At 49.0% G+C, this 18,930-nt stretch overlaps 2 protein-coding genes across 2 annotated transcripts in view; both read right to left on the reverse strand.

Moving 5' to 3' along the window:
- TGFBI (transforming growth factor beta induced) overlaps positions 1-18,930 on the reverse strand; it is a 220,310-nt gene that overhangs the window by 136,125 nt on the left and 65,255 nt on the right. The window lies entirely within an intron of this gene.
- SLC25A48 (solute carrier family 25 member 48) overlaps positions 7,519-18,930 on the reverse strand; it is a 46,579-nt gene continuing 35,167 nt past the window's right edge. The window contains exons 8-10 of the mRNA XM_081825776.1: positions 16,996-17,129; positions 9,582-9,711; positions 7,519-8,642 (exon numbers count right to left, since the gene is read on the reverse strand). Of these exons, the coding sequence (XP_081681902.1) occupies positions 9,589-9,711; positions 16,996-17,129 (257 nt within the window). The 3' untranslated portion in view covers positions 7,519-8,642; positions 9,582-9,588. The remainder of the gene's footprint in view (positions 8,643-9,581; positions 9,712-16,995; positions 17,130-18,930) is intronic.

The following is an 18,930-nucleotide window of genomic DNA, read 5'->3' on the forward strand; positions in this document are numbered from 1 at the left end:
TTGTCTTTTGGTTTTGTTGACTGTTTCCTTTGCTTTGCAAAAGCTCACTTGGGTTTTCTGAATGGCCCCCCCACACATGTTTCCCAGTGCAGTTTACAGCCTGCAACAATGGGAGCTGCCACCTCAGCAGAACTCCCCCCGCGCGGGGATCAGAGCGAGGACAGATGCTGGTGGCTGGTGATGATTTCTGAACACAGCCTGGGGGTACAACCAGCTGCCCCAGAAGATGGGCTGGGAGATGAGCTGCAATCCACTGTCACAGATGAGTCACCGCTGTGGCCTGGTGGTTTCCCTCAGCTGTTCTGCAAAAGTCACATAACCCACAGGATACACCCCTGCAGGCCAGCTCAGCATAGAGTTCTCAGGGCCTGTGATGAGGTGTGCAGTAATTACTTTCCTGCCTCGGTCAGGAGAGTTGAGATTTATCTAAAAAGCACCTCGGAGAAAGGAGAAGAAGGAACATGTATTGAGTGTTTACTGTGTACCAAGCACTCTACTAAGATGTTTTATGGAATATCTAGTTGGATCTTTACAAGAACCTCATGAGGTAGAAATATAATTCTTGTATATAATTATTCCTGGTGCGCAGATGGGGAAACTGAGGCCCAGAGGGGTTAGTATAACTTGGCCAGGGCACACAACTCACAGGAAGTGAAGCCAAGGTTCGGACTCAGGTAATTGGCTCTAGAGCCACATCTTACATCTAACCAACAGGAGGGTGGAAGCTCTCAACACAGCCATCTGCCTTGTCCAGGTTACCCAGCCCCAGTCCAGGGTACACTGATGCTGACCAAAGCCAAGCCCACAGGTTACTGGCTGTGACCAGTCCCCATCTGTCTGTCTGTCTATTTGCCCATCCATCCAATCTGAAGCAGGAAGATATGGTGAAGGCTCAAGCCTACCATTCCTTTCCGAGCCTGCTCCCCTCACCTAGTCTAGACCAAGACCTCTCTTCTGCTGCAAAGGGAGCCCTCAGAAGAAATGTAAAGACCACCCACCCACTTCAAGTGTACAATTCAGTGGTTTTTAGTGTCGTTATAGGGCTGTGTGACCATCACCGTGGTCTAAATTCCAGAACACTTTCTTCACACCCAAAAGAAACCCTGTACTCATGAGCGGTCATTCCCTATTCTCGCTTCCCCCAGCCTTATCAACCAATAGTCTACTTTCTTCTCTATAAATTTGCCTCTTCTGGATTTTTCCTATAAATGGAATCATACATTATGTCTTTTTCTGTAACTGGCTTCTTTTACTTAGTATGATGCTTTCATTCATGTTGTAGCATGTATCAACACTTCATTCCTTTATTGCCAAATAATATTCTGTTGTGTGGATATACTGCTTTTTATTTATCCACCCATCAGTTGATAGACATTTGGGTTGATTCGACTTTTTGGCCATTATGAATAATGCTGCCATGAACATTCATGTACAGGGTTTCATGAGAACATATGTTTTCATTTCTCTTGGGTATACACCTAGGAGTAGAATTGCTGGGTCATATGGTAATTTTTGTTTTTGTTAGAGAGGAAGAGAGAGAGGGAGGGGAGTGGAGAGGGGCAGAGGGAGAGGGAGAGAGAGGATCTTAAGCAGGCTCCATGTCCAGTGCAGAGCCCAATGTGGGGCTCGATCTCAAGACCCTGAGGTCATGACCTAAGCTGAAATCAAGAGATGCTTAACTGACTGAGCCACCCAGGTGCCGCTAGGTCATATGCTAACTCTTTTTAACTTTTTGAGGAACTGCCAAACTGTTTTCCAAAGTGGCTGCACCATTTTACATTTCCACCAGCAGTGTATGACGGTTCCAATTTCTCCACATTCTTGTCAGTCATTGATATTTCCTGTCTTTTCAATTATAGCCATCCTAGCGGTTATGTGGTGGTATCTCATTGTAGCTTTGATTTGTATTTCCCTAATAACTAGTGATGCATCTTTTCTTGTGCTCATTGGCCATTTGTATATCTTCTTTGGAGAAATGTCTATTCAAATACTTTGCCTATTTTTTTATTGGGTCACTTGTCTTTTTATTGTTAAACTGTAAGAGTCCTTTATATATCCTGGATAGAAGTCCTTATCTGATTTAAGATCTGCAAATATTTTCTCCCATTTTGTGGGTTTTCATTTTATTTTATCGATGGGATCATTTGCAGCACAAGTTTTTAACTGTGGTCCAAATGGTCTATATTTCATTTTGTCTCTTGCACTTTTTTTTTTTGTCACTTGCGCTATTGGTATTCTAAGAAACCTCTGCCAAATGCCAGTTCATAAAGATTTATTCCTATATTTCCTTCTGTGAGTTTTATAGCTTTTTTAAAGCTATAGTTTTATAGCTTTACCTCTTACCTCTAGGTCTATGACCCATCTTGAGTTTCATATATCGTGTGCAGTAAGGTCCCAACTTCATTCTTTTGGTATGTGGATGTACAGTTGTCCCAATACCACTTATTGGAAAGACTCTTCTTTCACCATTGAATTGTCTTGGCACCCTTGGAAAAACCAATTGGCCATAAGTGTAAGGGTTTATTTCTGGACTCTCACTTATATCCCATTGATCTACGTATTTCTCCTAATGCCAGAACTACATTGTCTTGATTACTGTAGCCCTGTAGTAGGGAAGTGTGGGTCTTCCAATTTTATTTTTCTTTATCAAGATTTCAGCTATTCTGGATCCTTTGCATTTCCATATGAATTTTAGGATTAGCTTGTCAATTTCTGCACCCCTCTCCCCAAAGAAAAAGCCAAGTGGGATTTTGAGAGGGGTTGGATTAAATCTATAGATCAATTTGGAGAGTCTTGCCACCTTAATAATATTTAGTCTTCTGACCCATGACATAGAATACTTTTCCATTTATTTAGATCTTTAAAAGTTTCTCTCAATGAGGCTTTGTAGTTTTCAGTGTACAAGTCTTGTACTTCTGTTAAAATATGCCTAGATATTTCATTTTTCAAATGGAATTGTAAATGGAATTGTTTTCTTAATTTCATTTTTGGAATGTTCATTGCTAGGGTATAGAAATATAATTGATTTCTGTTGTTGATCTTATATCCTGAAATCTTGCTGAATGTGTTTATTGGTTCTAATATTTTTTCAATGGGGTCCTTAGGATTTTCTATGGACAAGATCATATCATCTGCACATGAGGGTTTAGTTCTTCTTTTCAACCTGGATGTCTTTTATTTCATTTTATTGCCTAGTGGCCCTGGCTAGAACCTCCATGCGATGTGGAATGGAAGTGAGAGCAGCCTTCCTTGTCTTGTTCACGATCTTCGTGGGAAAGTATCTAGCCTTTCACCACTGAGTGTGACGGTGGCTGTGGACTTTTCACAGATGCCCTGTATCAGGTTGAGAAAATTCCCTTCTCTTCTGTTTGTTGAGTGCTTTTATCACCCACGAGTATCAGACGGACGTTGGAGAGGAGAGGATGACAGCAGACACCGGTCCTGGCAGGACTCCGGGCAGGGGTGAGGACCAGGGGTGAGAATGGAGGGCTTCTGGATTGCTTGTCCTGGAAGACAGCAGTCTGACACGATAACACCTCCTGCCATTAGCACATGGTGTGGCACAGGGAGTCCCAAAGATGCGCTTGATGTAGGCCCCTGAGTAGTTCTGATGGAGAAGCCAAGGCTTTCCCAGAGGACAGAGCAGGGCCCGGGGCTGGGCAGATATGGCTGTGCATGGACCGCGTGGCCACGACCAGACAGGAATAAAGATGCTTCCACAGGAGTCCCCACGGAGGGAAGGCTGTGCCCCAGGACGAGATGGGAAGGATGCCGGCATAGGATGGAGCACCTCCCAAGAGCCAGGAACCTCTCCCTGTACCCCAAGCCCCCCCCCAAAGTCATCCCCAGGAGAGGGAGGAGAAGGAGAAAATCCTGAACTGCCTGACTTGAAGTTTCTGGAGTTTTACCACGAAGCGGCAAAATTACTTTTTACTGTCATCAGACGGAATGGAGGCCTGAAAAAAACTAAACTTAAAGAAAAAATTTAAAAGGCTTTATTTCTTTGTTGTACCCCTGAGGGTATCGTGGACTCATTCAGCAGACACCCGTGAAGCATGTGGTGAGTGCCAGGTGCTGGGCTCAACACACAGGTAGGATGCAGGGGTGTGTCCAGGACGTATGGGTGTGGACCCACAGGCCTAGCTGGTCCGTGCTGCTGGGACGCAGGAGGCACAGTAACTGCGGACGGGTCCTACGCCTGGCAGGGGTGACTAGTCTCAGAGCATGTTGGCCCCTCCCCACTCTTAGCCATGGGAGAGAAGCAGCGATTCTCTGGATGGTTCTTCTAGCTCCCAGGTACTCATGGGCTGGGCTTCTCTGCTGGATCAAATGTTTATTGGAAAGCCTTTCTTTGATGTCAGCCTGGCAGCAAGGGGCACTAGAAGTCAGCATCCTGAAGGGCTTGCATCCGTGATTCATCAGACATCCCAGGCATCAGAAGAACCACATCAGTATCCGTATCCACCCTACCCCGAGCGTGTTCACTGCATGTCCATTTGGAGGTCCAAAGGCCTAGGGCCCAGGCACCTGTAGTTCTTGGGGTTTCACCTGTAAAGACAAGGTCCAAGGAACACCACAGCAGCCACCCTGTGTTGCAAACAACACAGACTCACAGAGAGGAAAGGAGGTCAAAACAAGAAACCAGAAAAATCACATAAGTGATCCCCTCCCCTGCCTTCTCAAACTCCTGCTTTTTTACTTTATAGTTTACAAAACCACGTTTGCATTTGATTCTTACTAAAGCCCTAATAGGTAAATAATGGAGACCCATTGTTAAATACCCCATTTTACAGATGAGAAAACTGAGGCCCAGAGTGGGCCAAAGTTTGCTAAGCTCACGAAGGTAGCTGAGGATAGCCTGGACTGGAACGCAAGGCGGAATTCTCTCTCGTCTGAGGTTCGTTCCACCACAGAGAAGTATAAGGACAACAATAAGGTAGATGGTGAGATCCCGAAAACAGGAAGAGAAGTGTCATGGGGCTCAGATACTCTCACCACGGAGGACCCTGGTCACGAGCTACCAGCTCACATCTCTGGATGGTTCCGTTGACCTCTGCTGCCACCAAGTGGTGATTCTGCAGTTCATGAGCTGAGGGAGGCCTCTGGTGACTGATTTTTTTTTTTTTTTTTTGGTACTGCAGCAGGAGGGAACAGAGAAATCAAGGAAAACAGTCTCAAAGGGGAAAGGAAAAGAATCTAAGGATATTTTCCCCACTGGGATTTAAGCTAAGAATGGCAATTAATCTATGCCAGTTCTGCTGGCTGCTGGTGGCTGCCCAGGGCCCTCCGCTGGGGATTCTCAAGTGGCATTCAGCGCGTCAGGAAAAGGCTCTATGACTGATTAGGGACACCTGTCGTTGGCACAGAAGGGAGAGTGGCATCATGGACACATGCCACAGCACAGCCAAAGAGCAGTGGCCTTCCCATGTGGTTCTAGTGAGAGAGAAAATTCAGAATAATGAAACCATTCTGGAAACCAGACTGTGGACAAAATATTTTATTGGGCTTTGTTCTCCATGTGACCACAAGGCCCAGAGAAGGCCCATCCCAGCACGCTCAGCGCCACCGCCTCCCAAGTGCCTCATCAGCCCTTACCACTGCTCAGATGGGGAGGCCCTCACCAGGCTTCCTCTCCTTCCGCCGCGCCCGCCCTGCCCACCTGTCGCAGCTGGGCAAAGAGAAGCCTGACTGCCATCCTTGCGTTCCTCCTCAACTGCGGGGAGGGGTTCTGTGGGTCGGCGCCACCCACAGAGATCTCGACCGAGAGGAGGGTGCAGATCTCTGTAGAGATCGCTGTAGCGATCTAAAGAATGAGGGTGGTCAGTGTCCCTTGGAAGCCAGGCAGAAACATCTGATTCAGAAATGACCCAAAGAGGTTTTCGATGTTTTTATTTGGAAACGTGGAGACAACGGCACTCCTCTACGAACTCCCAGCGAGCCCACAGCAGGCGTGGGGGGCAAGGTCGATGTTACCCAGCTTTGGACCAGGAGCCAGTACGGGTTGGAATTAGCTGGTGCCAGTCGGCGGTCCACCGCTCCCTCCGCAGGCAGCTGCTGAGTGGCCCCAGCCAGGAGGTAAGGAACAGAGTCCTCAGATCGGGGAAAGAAGGGATTCTGCGGTCAGCGCCGATGGCCGAGTGCCCACCCGGCCCAGAGCATGGGTGGAGGGGAGGCCCTCTTTCTCTTCCGTAAATCCACTCCCATGGCTTCTCTGGATGGCCGCCTCCCGCGGTAGCCAAATGAGGCTGTGGGCAGGCGACACCCGCTCTGGCCAGGTGACGCTGGCTCTGGGGGAAAAGGATGAAAAAAATAAGGCTTTCATCTAACTGGGGTTATCAGTCAGCAAGATCTAAGGGGCAGCAACCCATTGAGAAAATCGTTTCTGTGAAGCAACCGTTGACAGAGGATCACCAGAACAGATGTGAAGCGCGAAGAGGTTGTCTGGGGTTATTCCTAAATGTTCAAAAAAAGGTATTCCAGGAAGAATGTATCTGCTTTCCTTGAAATTGGATTTCTCAGGAATTGAAAGTGGATCAGTGAGGTTTGGAGCAAGAAGGTCACAGCAGGAGGCAGGCCAGCATTACTCCGGGAAGCTTCTGGGACAGCGGATCCTGGTCGGTGGGTAGAGATGGCCCAGCTGGGATCAGGGGCTTCCAACAAGTCGAACAGCTGACACCTGACAAGGCCGGGACCCCAATTCTACCAACAAGGGTCATCTTTCTCGTGCTGAGTCTGGTATCTCCCTGTGAACAGATAAAACTAACCACATCCCAAACTACCGCCTCATGCAGCATTCACTGGGTTTCACCCAGCCCTTGGGTCACTCATATGTGTGATCCTGGGGGAGAAATAACTGAGAGGACGAATGAAAAGTCAGCATTCTTCCTCCACGGAGCTGGTGGGGGTGAGGGAGGACTCTGCCCCTGCTTGCTGGAAGGAGGCTGGAGGAGCCGGGGGTTGGACTCTGCTCGCTGCAGACACCGGGAACAATCCCGTGCCTTCCCACCACCTACACCCAGGGACGAGAGAGAGTCACCCTCCCACCCCCTCGTGGGGACCGCGGGGCTCTGTGGCTCTCCGACATACATCATGTCTCACCCCGTGCCCAGTCTGGACTCCCGAGGGAGGCACAGGTGTCCACGTCTTCAGAGACCGGGTGCTCCTGCCGCCTAGAGCATGACCTGCCCATGAACTCAGAGCTACTTGGTAAATCCAAATCCAGGACTTGATAAAGGGCCTCGGAAGTTGTAACTCCTTGCATGAGACTTGTGCAGGATGAGGCTCCAGAAAAGTCACCGGGGACCCTCCTCTTCCACCGGAGAGCCACAGCCTCCAGGCCCACGCCTGCAGAGCCAAGGCCAGCACCCATCTGTGCCTCATGGCCCGTGAGAGGACTTTCAGAAAGGGGAGCTTCCGACTGGGGTGCTCACTGCTCTGAATGGCCCAATCCAGGACCATCAGAATTTGGCTTGCTAGAAACTTCTTCCTTCCTCCCGAAGTAGCCAATCAGCAGGCTGGTGGCAAGCGGCTGGTGCGACATCTCAGGCAAGCATCCAGCCACTCCGGGTGCCGCCAGGTCTTGCTTGGCCCTCCAGCCACCCTGCTGCTGAGTATTTAATCACATAGACAGATGCTCCTGAACTCTTAAATGGGAAGAATGAGTAATAAGATACTGCATAAAACAGGTATTGTATTTTGTTCTGTTTATTTATATGTTCGGTTTTTTTCCCCACAGTAAAGAGGCACTGATTTTATTACAGGATTTTCTGGAAAGCCACTTTCATCTGGTTACAGGGGGGAGTGGCCGGTATCTGAGCACAGCTTTGAGAACCAGACCATTCCTCTGCCTTGCCCCGGACAAAACCCAAGGACAGTCGTGCTTCACTCAAGATGTTTAAGTATGCAAAATGTGTTACTCCTGTTTCCCTTTTGTAAGAGAGGGCCAAGAGCCAGGCGAGCCGTGAAGGTGGGTGCTTTAGTGAAGAGCTGCAGCATTTGACGTAAAAGCCGGCGTTCCAGGGCTTGCCCTGGGCTCAGTCTTGTCGGCCTGATCCATCACGCCCTTCCCGGGGTCTAGGGTCTGGCCCCATCCACACATGCCAGCAGGCCCCTGCTGCCCCAGGGGAGGCAGCAGGGCGGTTTGCTAGACCTTTCTGACGAAGACCATCCTTTTTTTTTTTTTTTTTAAAGATTTTATTTATTTATTCATGAGAGACAGAGAGAGAGAGAGAGGCAGAGGGAGAAGCAGGCTCCCAAGGAGCAGGGAGCCCGATGCGGGACTCGATCCCAGGACCCCGAGATCATGACCTGGGCCGAAGGCAGACGCTTAACCATCTGAGCCACCCAGGCGCCCGACCATCCTTCTTGAGAGAATTTGCAGTCACCAAGACTGAAGCGAAATGGTTTCTTTTTACCTAGAAAATTCAGTGACTCATCCCCCTTGATCTTCTCAGCTCTGCAGGTTACCAGTGTGGAGCCAGAGAAGGAGAAACAGTGCGGGAAAGAAGAGAAGGAGCTGAGAGGATACTGGAAGCTGATCGTCCATCTTCTCAACAATGTTTCTGAGTGGCCATCTCCGTGTGAGGCACCAGTGATAAAGAAGTGAAGAAACAGTCGTAGCTCTCCCGGGAACTTCACGCCGGCTGGGGAGTGAGGAAGGTCATCAGGCAGTTATGATGCAAAGGGGATGTGGTAGGGGCTGAGCAGGGGCTGTGGGGGAGAGCCTACAGCAGGCACAGCTCATCTTGGCTGAGGCATAAGGGCAGGCTTCCTGGAGGAAGAGACTTCTAGACTAAAGCCTGGATGACAAAGAGGAGTTGGTGAAGCCAAGGACAAGCGGGGGGAGGAGGGGGGGCGGTTAAAAGATGGTGTCAGGCAGGGACAGCATGTGCGAAGATCCAGAGGCAAGAGCGAGAATATTATTTTCAGGATGCTGGTGATGTTGGGGTTGATGACTAAAGCTTTACCTAAAGGGCAATGGGGAATCACTGAGGGCATTTAACTAAGGGAGTCACTTGCTCAGATTGCTTTTCTTAGAACGCTGGGGCCACAGTGATCTTTTGCAATGAGAGAGGGACAGAGAAAGGATACGGGAGGCAGGGAACGAGGGCAAAGGCTGTCCCTTCAGGGCTTTGAGAGCCCATTGATGGCCCTCAGACTCATGCTCTGAGACCACTAGGGAGGTGGGGAGATGGTGCCCTGTAACAGAGGGTGGGCAGTGTGCTTTAAGTCCTCATTTCTGGGCCTCAGCCACTGAATTTGTAGAGTAAAGTGAAATACACTTCTCTCCAAGGGCTGTTGAAGCTGCTGGATGGGAAAACAGATCGGTGAGCTCACTATCTACAGGCATATTCTGTGCCGATCTCAGTTACTGAGTACCCGGCTCACCACCAGTCACAGGTGGGCATTTCAGAAGGGCCTTCTGATGACAAGAAGGGTGGCTACTGTCGCCCCAGAAGTGACACAGATTAGATAGGAAATGAATGACAGGGACGTTTCAGAAAGTCACGACGTGTCCATGGCAAAGAAGAGGGTGTCAAGCCCCAGGGAGGTGCAGCGGGCTGGGAAGGAAGCACACTGACCTGACGCTCAGGGGCTGGTCACGGTGTGGTCCCCGCGGAGCGCCTGCAGCGAGAGCTCATACCCAAGGAACATGGCGGCGCTCATGGGGAAGCCGCGCACAGTGTTCACCGTGATGCCTCTAAAAAACACCTGTGACAGGAGGCAGCGTTATCAGAGGACTGACCCAGACCCTCTGCAGCGCCACCACGGAGGCGCAGAGGACGGACTGGGGATGTTGGCCACTTGTCCCAGGCTGGACTCTATAGAGCCCAAAGGACCCTTGCAAGCCTAAACCACCCCGGATGCCGCAGTCATGCCCCTGCCTCGACCCACATCCCCTGGGACTGGGCTTTTCCTCCCAGGCCTGGTGCACATACACTAAATACCGGGGGCAAACTGTTGACCATGAACACCCACATACACTTGCTTAATTGCGGCTCTTTCTCATGTACGTACCCACACGCACACGCACGCACACGCATGCACACACAAGATTCTCTGGAACCTGGACGTCCGAGCTCTCCACTGCACTCACTCTGCAATGGCGGACAGAGCAACCAGGTGCTTCATAGGATGTCCCCCAAGGGGCAGAGCGGGGAAGAACTCAGGCCATACTTTTAGGCATGAAGTGGAGACACAGCTTTGGCATTCGATAGCTGTGTTACTTGGGCAAGTGGCAAAGTCTCTGAAACTCAACTTCCCAACTGTAAAATGGGGTAACAATACTATTGAGCTGATATGACTGCTGAAGGAAACGAGATGATGCTTTCAAAGCTCTTACACCGGGCCTGCCATGCAGCCAGCGTTCATGAACTGCTGACGGCCCCATCACCCTCATTGTTAGCAGGAGCCATCCTTACGCCGAGTGACACTCAACCTTCGGTCATTAGTATGAGTGCCGAGGGGACTGGCCTGTATCAATGAGCTGCTTAACTCAGCCATTCATACGAGAACCCTGTATTTGTCTTCTATCCCTCCCATCACTAGGGCATATGATAAGATGCTTCACTTCCTCCTTGAGTCGTCCTGCCTAGTGCTGGGTAGAAACTGGTCAGTGTAATGTGGTTCCAGCCCTTGCCCAGTTTAAAACCTACTCGGAGGAGATAAGCCCCATGTGGGGATAATTACAATACAATCTAGAATGTGATGAGAACAGATCAGGGCTTTGGGGGAGAAGGGACCTGTCCTTACATGTCTTCCCTGGGAAGAGACAACACATCTAAAGGAAACCCTACCCAAGCATAAAGGACCCAAGAACTGCCAGGAATACGACGTACACCTGTTTGCCGACTCCTGTATATTTACTAAGTGTAATAAATAGAACCGGTAGTGTAATTTTGAGGAAGTAGAAATCCAGCCCTTTTACATTTCCCCAGTTTCCTTGGTTGTGAGGCACTGTGGTGTCAGGGTAGGAAGAGGCCACTGTCGTCGGCCAGGATGTCACGGGGTCTTCAGGAGGGGCACTTGCACCTTAGAACTCCATGGCAGCCTGCAAGACACAGCCTGGTTGTGGTGGGGGGAGAATGGCCTCTGTGGGTTTGGGGGAAGCCTTACCCCTTACAGGGAAGGGAGCTGATGGACAAGGACCCCAGAGGGGAGCAAGAGGTTCAGCCAAACCCTGGACTCAGGCAAGGGGCAAGCAGGACATTTGTAACATCTAATGTCTAACCTTTCTGGAATTCCCCAGGCTCACCCAGAGTGACTGAATAACAGCAAGGAACTGGCCCAAGCTCCAAAAGGAAAATTCCACACTGGGTGCCCATAAACACTCCCCTGTGGGCCTGGGCTTGGCTCTGCTCTATAAGGTCATGCCAGGCAGGGCCCAGCTTGGAGTGTGGGCCGCCTCTCCCACAGTGCTGGGCCCTGCGGGAACCATGGAACACTCCAGACATACAGACATGACCTCCCTCCAGCAGCCCTGGCCTGATCTGCTGTGAGGTCCAAAGATGGCAAAGTGCAGACCTGCTGGCTCTTACCCTGAGCTCTTGGAACACAAAACCACCAGACCTAGTCTCTCCTCATGAAGCCTCGATGGCTCCCCACTGCCCAGGGAAGTCTACACGCTTCCCTGGCCTGCCAAGACACTTTTGCTCGGGCCCTGCACTTTCTCTGGGCAGCCTCTTACACCTGACATTCTGGGCACGTTAACAACCTGTCGTTCCTCCAGGGAGCCAGCTCTCTTCCACCACTGGGTCTCTTCTATTCCATCGGCTGTAATGTTCCCCAGCCTGGCTGCACTCTCCAGCAGTCTTCCCAGGGCCACCCCAAGCTGGACTGTGACTCGCTGTCTTCTGTGCACTCAGGATCTCTGCCATCACAGCACTTCTCACACTGTCTCTACCCACCCATCATTTGTCTGTACCCCCATTAATAACCTCAGGGCAGTGAGAGCAGGGCTGTGTGTGGTTTACCTTAGAACCCCCAGCATCTACACCTCTGAATCCCCAACATCTACACCTCAGAACCCCCAGCATCTAATGCTTTTCTTGGCCCAGAGGGCCCTTTGTAAGTCTTACTAAATGAATCAGTGGATGGATGAATGGATGGATGGAATGAACAAATTCCTTGTTGTGAAAAGGAAACAGTCTCTGAGCTGAAAGAGTCCTGCTGGTGTTAGTGGTAGTGGGGGATTCCGGGAGTGGAGGGATGGCTCCAGTCCCCAGATGGCAGAACCAAAGGGCAACCAACTCTGCTGCCTCAGGAAACGGCTCTTCCTACAAATGTTCCTCTCCACCTCTCCTTACTGTCTTTCAATCTCAAGCCACTGTCACAAACCCCCTCCCAACAGTCACCTCCATGCAGCTGAAGGATACCAAGTCCCACCTCTGGCCTCCTCATCTCAGACAGTAACCCTCCCAGTGTGCGCAATGGCCCAAGTGGCCCATGACGAATGTCACAGCAGGCAGAGAACGGACTCACAGCAGGGAGAGAATGGACTTCTTTTTGGATTCGGGGATGCCCCCAAAGTCCTAGACTTCTAATTCCCTTTATCAAAAAGGCTGCTTTCCCAGTAATCATTAAGCGGGTTACAAGGAACTGCCAAACTTGGGTACCATCACCATTATTCTACTCTTTCCCAAGTCTTCATTCCCACTGAGTTCTCCGTCCATAGTGCAGCAGGGACAGGTGGGCTTACCCTGCCTCAATGAGCCACAGTACAAACTGTTTGGGAATGATGCTCCACAGAGCCGGCCGCACAGTCAGCTGGGACGGGAGCCATCCACTGGGCCCCCAGAAAACCCATTCCTCCTGCTGCTGGGAAGGGCTATGAGACAAGCCAGCTGTCCAGGGCTATGTGGGATGTTTTCTTCATGCTATCGTTTATGTTTCCATGCAAACACATATATAAACATACAGCACAGTCCGTGAATATTTTTGGAATATAAGAAACTCACAACAGTGATTGCCTTTGAGAGAAGACTGAAGACCAAGGAGGGACAATTAGACAGTATATCCTCTTATATCTTTTGAAACTTCCTATGTTCATGTATTATCTATTTTTAAAACCAACTAATAAAAAAATTAAAAATGACTTTCAGTCAGTGAGTGGTTAATCCAAGCTGAATACTGCTGCCGCTATTTAAAACCTGTCTCTGGGGCGCCTGGGTGGCTCAGTTGGTTAAGCGACTGCCTTCGGCTCAGGTCATGATCCTGGAGTCCCGGGATCGAGTCCCACATCGGGCTCCCTGCTCGGCGGGGAGTCTGCTTCTCCCTCTGACCCTCCTCCCTCTCATGCTCTCTGTCTCTCATTCTCTCTCTCTCAAATAAATAAATAAAATCTTTAAAAATAAATAAATAAATAAATAAATAAATAAATAAATAAATAAATAAAACCTGTCTCTGAATATAAACTATGGACCAACGCTACTGAGATTAAAAAATCAATCCTCTGACTTCAGTTGCCTTCCAGGACTTTGTTTTTAACAGAGCACAGTAATTTTTGGAGGAAATAATATCAGCAAAATATTTAGCCTCTATAGACTTTATAGAATTAGGACACATTAATATTTTGACATTAATTTGAATAACTTGACACATTAGTATTTTAATTAATAGTAGACAAGAATATCTCAAATAAAACAGCATCTTTTTTGAATCTTTCTTATGTGTCCCTCTGTGCTTGTTGGTTGAATCACAGTGCTTCTGCTAAAACAATAAAAAAGACAAGTGAGGTGAGGATTCTAGAAATGTGGCAGAATGGGAAATGCCAGCAATCTGTTTCCTTACCTAGATAAAAACTGTGCTGATGGAATCTGTCTGATGTAACTATTTTGGAATTCTGGGGTTTATTGAATGCTTACAACTTCAAGGAGAAGGTTTGGACAGTAAATCTGGTTAATTTCAATCCATTTTAGCTCTTAGCAAGGTAGCAGCTACCCATCCTCCACCCCCAGACCTGTGGCAGGCAGGTAGGTGCACAGACGCTCTGGGAGCAACCTGCACACACAGCTTGTGGAAACCAGAGTTGGCAATGAGGACCCTGTCTTGCAAATACTGGAGATCTGTGTTTTGATCACTGATTGCTGTTTCTGATCACAGAGGTGCAAAGAGGAAGTTAGGCTCTGCTTCTTCCTCTACCCCACTGATGCAAGTCCTTCCACCTCTGGCCAATGCCCCTTTCCCCCTTCATTTTTCTCTTTTTCTCTTTTTCCCGTCTTGGGAGCTAGATGTTAAAGACTAGGACATTCAAAAGCAACTGCATGTATGGGGAAAGTTGGAAAGCAACCACGCATGTGCAGAGAAAGGCTCAGAAAAGACCTGAGAAGACCTTAAGTTTACACTTCAGGCTGATCTTTGGCATAGAGACAGCCTACAACAATCAAAAAAGTGAAGCAATAAACAGTAACAAAAGACACTAGACACTGGGGAAGGAGGGGAGAAATCTGATTTCCAGAGTTACCACATAATTCAATTTAAAAGTCTAATTTTCAATAAAAAATAACAAAGCATAAAAAGAAACAAGAAAGTATGGTCCATTCAAAGAAAAAATAAATCAAGAGAAACTATCCCTGAAAAAGACCTGATAGCAGATCTACCTAACAAAGACATTAGAACTGTCTTAAAGATGCTTGAAGAACTAAAGGAAGATATGGAGAAAGTCAAGAAAATGATACATGAACAAAATGAAAACATGAATATGAAATAGAAAATCCAAAAAGAAACCAAACAAAAATTCTGCCACTGAAAAGTACAATAACTCGAGTGAAATATTCACTACAAGAATTCAAAGGTATATTTGAACAGGCAGAAAAAAAAAAAAAAAGAGCAAACTTAAGAATAAGACAATGGAGTGTGCCTGGGTGGCTCAGTCGTTAAGCGTCTGCCTTCGGCTCAGGTCATGATCCCAGGGTCCTGGGATGGAGCCCCGCATCGGGCTCCCTGCTCGGCGGGAAGCCTGCTTCTCCCTCTCCCACTCCCCCTGCTTGTGTTCCTGCTCTCGCTCTCTCTGTCAAATAAATAAATAAAATCTTAAAAAAAAAAAAAAAAAAGAATAAGACAATGGAAATTATTGCAGTTGAGAAAAAGAAACAAGCCTAAGGGATCTGTGGGAAACTATCAAGCAAATCAATATATGCATTGTGGGAGTCCCAAAGGAGAAGAGAGATGGGGCAGAGAATATTTGGAGTAATAATGGTCAAAAACTTCCTAAATTTGGTGAAAGACCTGACTATAAACATCAAAGAAGCTTAATGACTCCAAGTAAAATAAACTCAAAAAGACCCACACCAAGACACATTACAATCAAACTTTTGAAAGCAGCAAGATAGAAAGAATACATTACATACAAAGGATCCTCAGTAAGTCTAACAGCAGATTACTTATCAGACACTTTAGAGACCAGAAGTCAATAGGCCAACATATTCAAAGTGTTAAAGAAAAAATTGTCAGTCAAGAATCCCGTATCCAGGAAAACTATCCTTCAAGACTGAGGGAGAAATGAAGACGTTCCCAGATAAACAAAAGCTGAGGGAGTTCACTGCCACTTGATCTACCCTGCAAGAAATGTTCAAAGGAGCTCTGGAGGGTGAAATGAAAGAGCACTTGAATCTGTATGAAGAAATAAAAATCTCAATAAAGGTTAAGACACGAAGAGAGTGACATCAGCATCGTGGAAGTACAAAATGTCCCTATCTTGTCCCCACCTCAACAACAAAAGTTGGGCATCCATCCACCCATACAGGTGCCTCTGTGGGAGTTGTGGGATCCAGCACCACATGCTAAGGGACCCAAAAGTCCTGCCCACCTGTGTATCAGGTACTAGGCAGAGAGCCTATGAACTGGCTCCAGCCCCTCTCAGCTGCAGTCTGGGAGCACTTGGAGAACAAGGACTTGGCCAGTATATACGTGTGTGTGTGTGTGAGAGAGAGAGAGAGAGAGTTTGTGAGTTTGGATGCACTGGAGCAGGGAGGGCGGGGGATGAGGCAGCCATGTGAGGAAAGGTCCAGTGTTCAGTAGTAAGATTGACACTAGTAAAGCTACTAATACTAATACTAAAGCCAATGACAAGCAGCTCTTTGTAAATATACTCTGTGTGTTATGCATGAAGCTAAGCACTTTTTATATGCCTAATTTAATCCCACTAACAAATATCCCTGTTGTTCATGGTGAGGATGATTATCCTTGGAGAAATTGAGGCCCAGAGGGGAAACAAGTTGCCTGGATTTCCCCCACCCAGCTCATGAGTAGCCAGGCTGGCTTTAACTCAAGCCTGCTGACTTGAAGGGGCAAGCCACGAAAGCTGGGGGCCCAAGGAGGCAGAACATGCATGATGGTTTCTCTGAAGGGTACTAGGGGGTGTCACGGGAGGCAACACAGACAGGGATGATTTTGTTTATAGCCTTGGATGCCAAACTTGGAATGCTGTTCGTCATCCTAGGACAGTTCAGAGACAGGAAGGGGCTTGGATTTAGACGAGCCCTTTGGGTGCAGGGAGGAGGAAAGAGAAGGTAGACAAGGCCAGGTTGCAGGCTGCCTCATAGCCAAAACCAGAGGTGACGGGGTGTGGACTCGAGTGGGGTGAGGGAACAGAAGACAGAGCAGGGGACTGGATGTTGTGAGATGCGATGACTGACGTGGCTCTGGGACCCCCTACTTGGAGGAGGGCGAGGCACTGAGCAGTGAGTGAGGAAGCTGTGCCCCCAGCCTTTCCTGATGAGAAGGTAAGCTTTGGTGACACACAGATGCGGGCCCAGGTCCTAGCTCTGCCATGCACCAGCTGTGTGACCTTAGGTAGGTTACCAGTCCTCTCTGAGCCTGTCTCTTCCACCAGCCTGGGGCATGGACTAGACGAGACAAGGATCGAAGTAGGGCTTGAGATGGTAACCTCCAGTACTTCGGTTTCCTAATTCCCCTCTGTAATCTCACATCCCCCCAAATGTCTGGCCCACCTTCCAGGGACTGACACCGACCCCACATCACTGCGGTGGGGCTTACTTTAAGACCTTCCTTCCGGTAACTCTGGGAGATACAATCCAGGATGCCTTTGTATTTGTTTAAATAAACCCCATCAGCTTGGAGTCGACTTTTCACGACATCCATAGGAGTCGCTGTCCCCCAAGAAATTGCTCCTGTAAAGAGAGAGACAAACAGGTGTCAGGGACTGGCTGGTTGGGGTCTGGAGGGGACGTGGCTCCCTGCCCCTCTCTACCACTGACAGGCTTAACAAGCTGCTGGGGGAAGCGGGCAGAGCTCAGGCAGGACCTGTGAAGGCCATCCCTGAACCTCCCTCACCACTCACTATGGAACTTTGTAGAAGTCTCCTCCTCTAGGCCTCGGGTCTGCCATCTGTAAAATGGGGCAACAGTACCTACCTTCATGGGGTTCCTGTTAGGCCAAATAAATGGATGCACGTGAAGCATTTAGCACAGTGACAGGCCCACAGCCAGCGCTTTGTCAGTGGACACCTTTATTAGCAGGTTTTACTGGAGACACAGGAACAGGCCCCACCAATACTTCACAGTGCCTTTCCGGGGCACCAGGGGCGAGAGCCCAGAGTGAAGGCTGGGGCAGAAGGCTTGCAGCTCCCCAGAGACAGAAGGGACTCTGAATACAGAGAAGCTAAGCGAACACTTGCAGACAGGCTACTCGCCAACGGAGGGCCAACTAAGGCCTGAAAAGAGCAGGAAGGTCTTTACAAATCTTGCCCCTTTTCCGGACATCTGAAATTGAAGCCTTGGGACGATGTAACACTAGGTCATCTTCATTGGAGAAGCTCAGGTGCCCTAGTTTGAGCGCTTTGATGACTTTAAAGGACTCTCAGAAAACAATGCCAGGTTACTGTAGAAACACTAAAATTGGCACATCCTTAGACAGGAAGAGAAAAACAAACTGAGGCCAAAGTCCAAGGCAGCTGGTTTGCAAGGTTTACTGATTGCTGCCCAGAGACTCCCAAATGAGGCCTTAGTCTGTCCTGGACCCTCTGCCCATCCCAGCCTCCAGCCCCCGTGGCCTCCTGCCCATGATCCTCTGGGAATCCTCTGCACCTCCCTTCCCTCGTGCCCCCTGCCGGGATAATGGGGCTGCTTCCCCTGGAGACTGTCCGGGTGCTGCCCTGGCATACTCGCCTGTTCCTCAGCCCACGGGCCAGGGTTTTATAAAACGTGGTCTGCCTACCAGGCCACTCAAACCTGCTCTCACCAGAATCAAGAATGAATGGGGCCTCGTGTGTCTTCTCGGCCAGCAAGTGCTTACTAATCACTTACTAGGATCTGGCACAGGCCAGGCCTCAGATGCATGGGGGCAGAGGGCGGACATTGGTGTTTGGTGGCTAAGACAAGGGCTTCGTTATATGCTTGTGGAGTTTCGAGCCTAGCTAATGATGATGGGGGTGGGGGGGGAGGAAGAGGAGGAGGAATGATCATTTTCTTCTCTCCAGAAGATCTTTCCCATCAACATCACACATGCCATGTTATCAGCCTTCTTAAAAAGCAACGCTCTCTTGACTTCCCTACCCCACTCTGGCTACAGCTGCATACCTCTCTTCCCCATCACAGCCCAGCCAAACCCCAGACATGCCGTGTGTCCTTGGACTGTCCAATTTCTTCCATCCCATTCTCTCCTGATCCCACTTCAGTTGGGTGTTCACACCCTTCTCTTTGCCAAAATGGGTCCTGTCACAGTCCCTGGTGACCTACATATTGCTAAATCCAGGCAGCAGGCATAGCAAGTACAAAGGCCCCGTGGTGGGGAGAAGCCAGGCATGATCAGGGTGCAGCAAGGAGACCTGGGTGGCTGGAGCAGAACAAGCAAAGGGAGGGGAGCAGAAAAGGAGTGCAGAAGGGTAACAGGCAGCTGGTTCATAAAGGGACTGAAATCCACTGTAAGAACACGGATTTTTTACCCTAAATGAAGTGGGGATGCTGTGTGATT

This window comes from Leptonychotes weddellii, chromosome 7 (genome assembly GCF_054177405.1).
Source record: "Leptonychotes weddellii isolate Sample4059 chromosome 7, ASM5417740v2, whole genome shotgun sequence".
In the NCBI taxonomy this organism is placed as follows: Eukaryota; Metazoa; Chordata; class Mammalia; order Carnivora; family Phocidae; genus Leptonychotes; species Leptonychotes weddellii.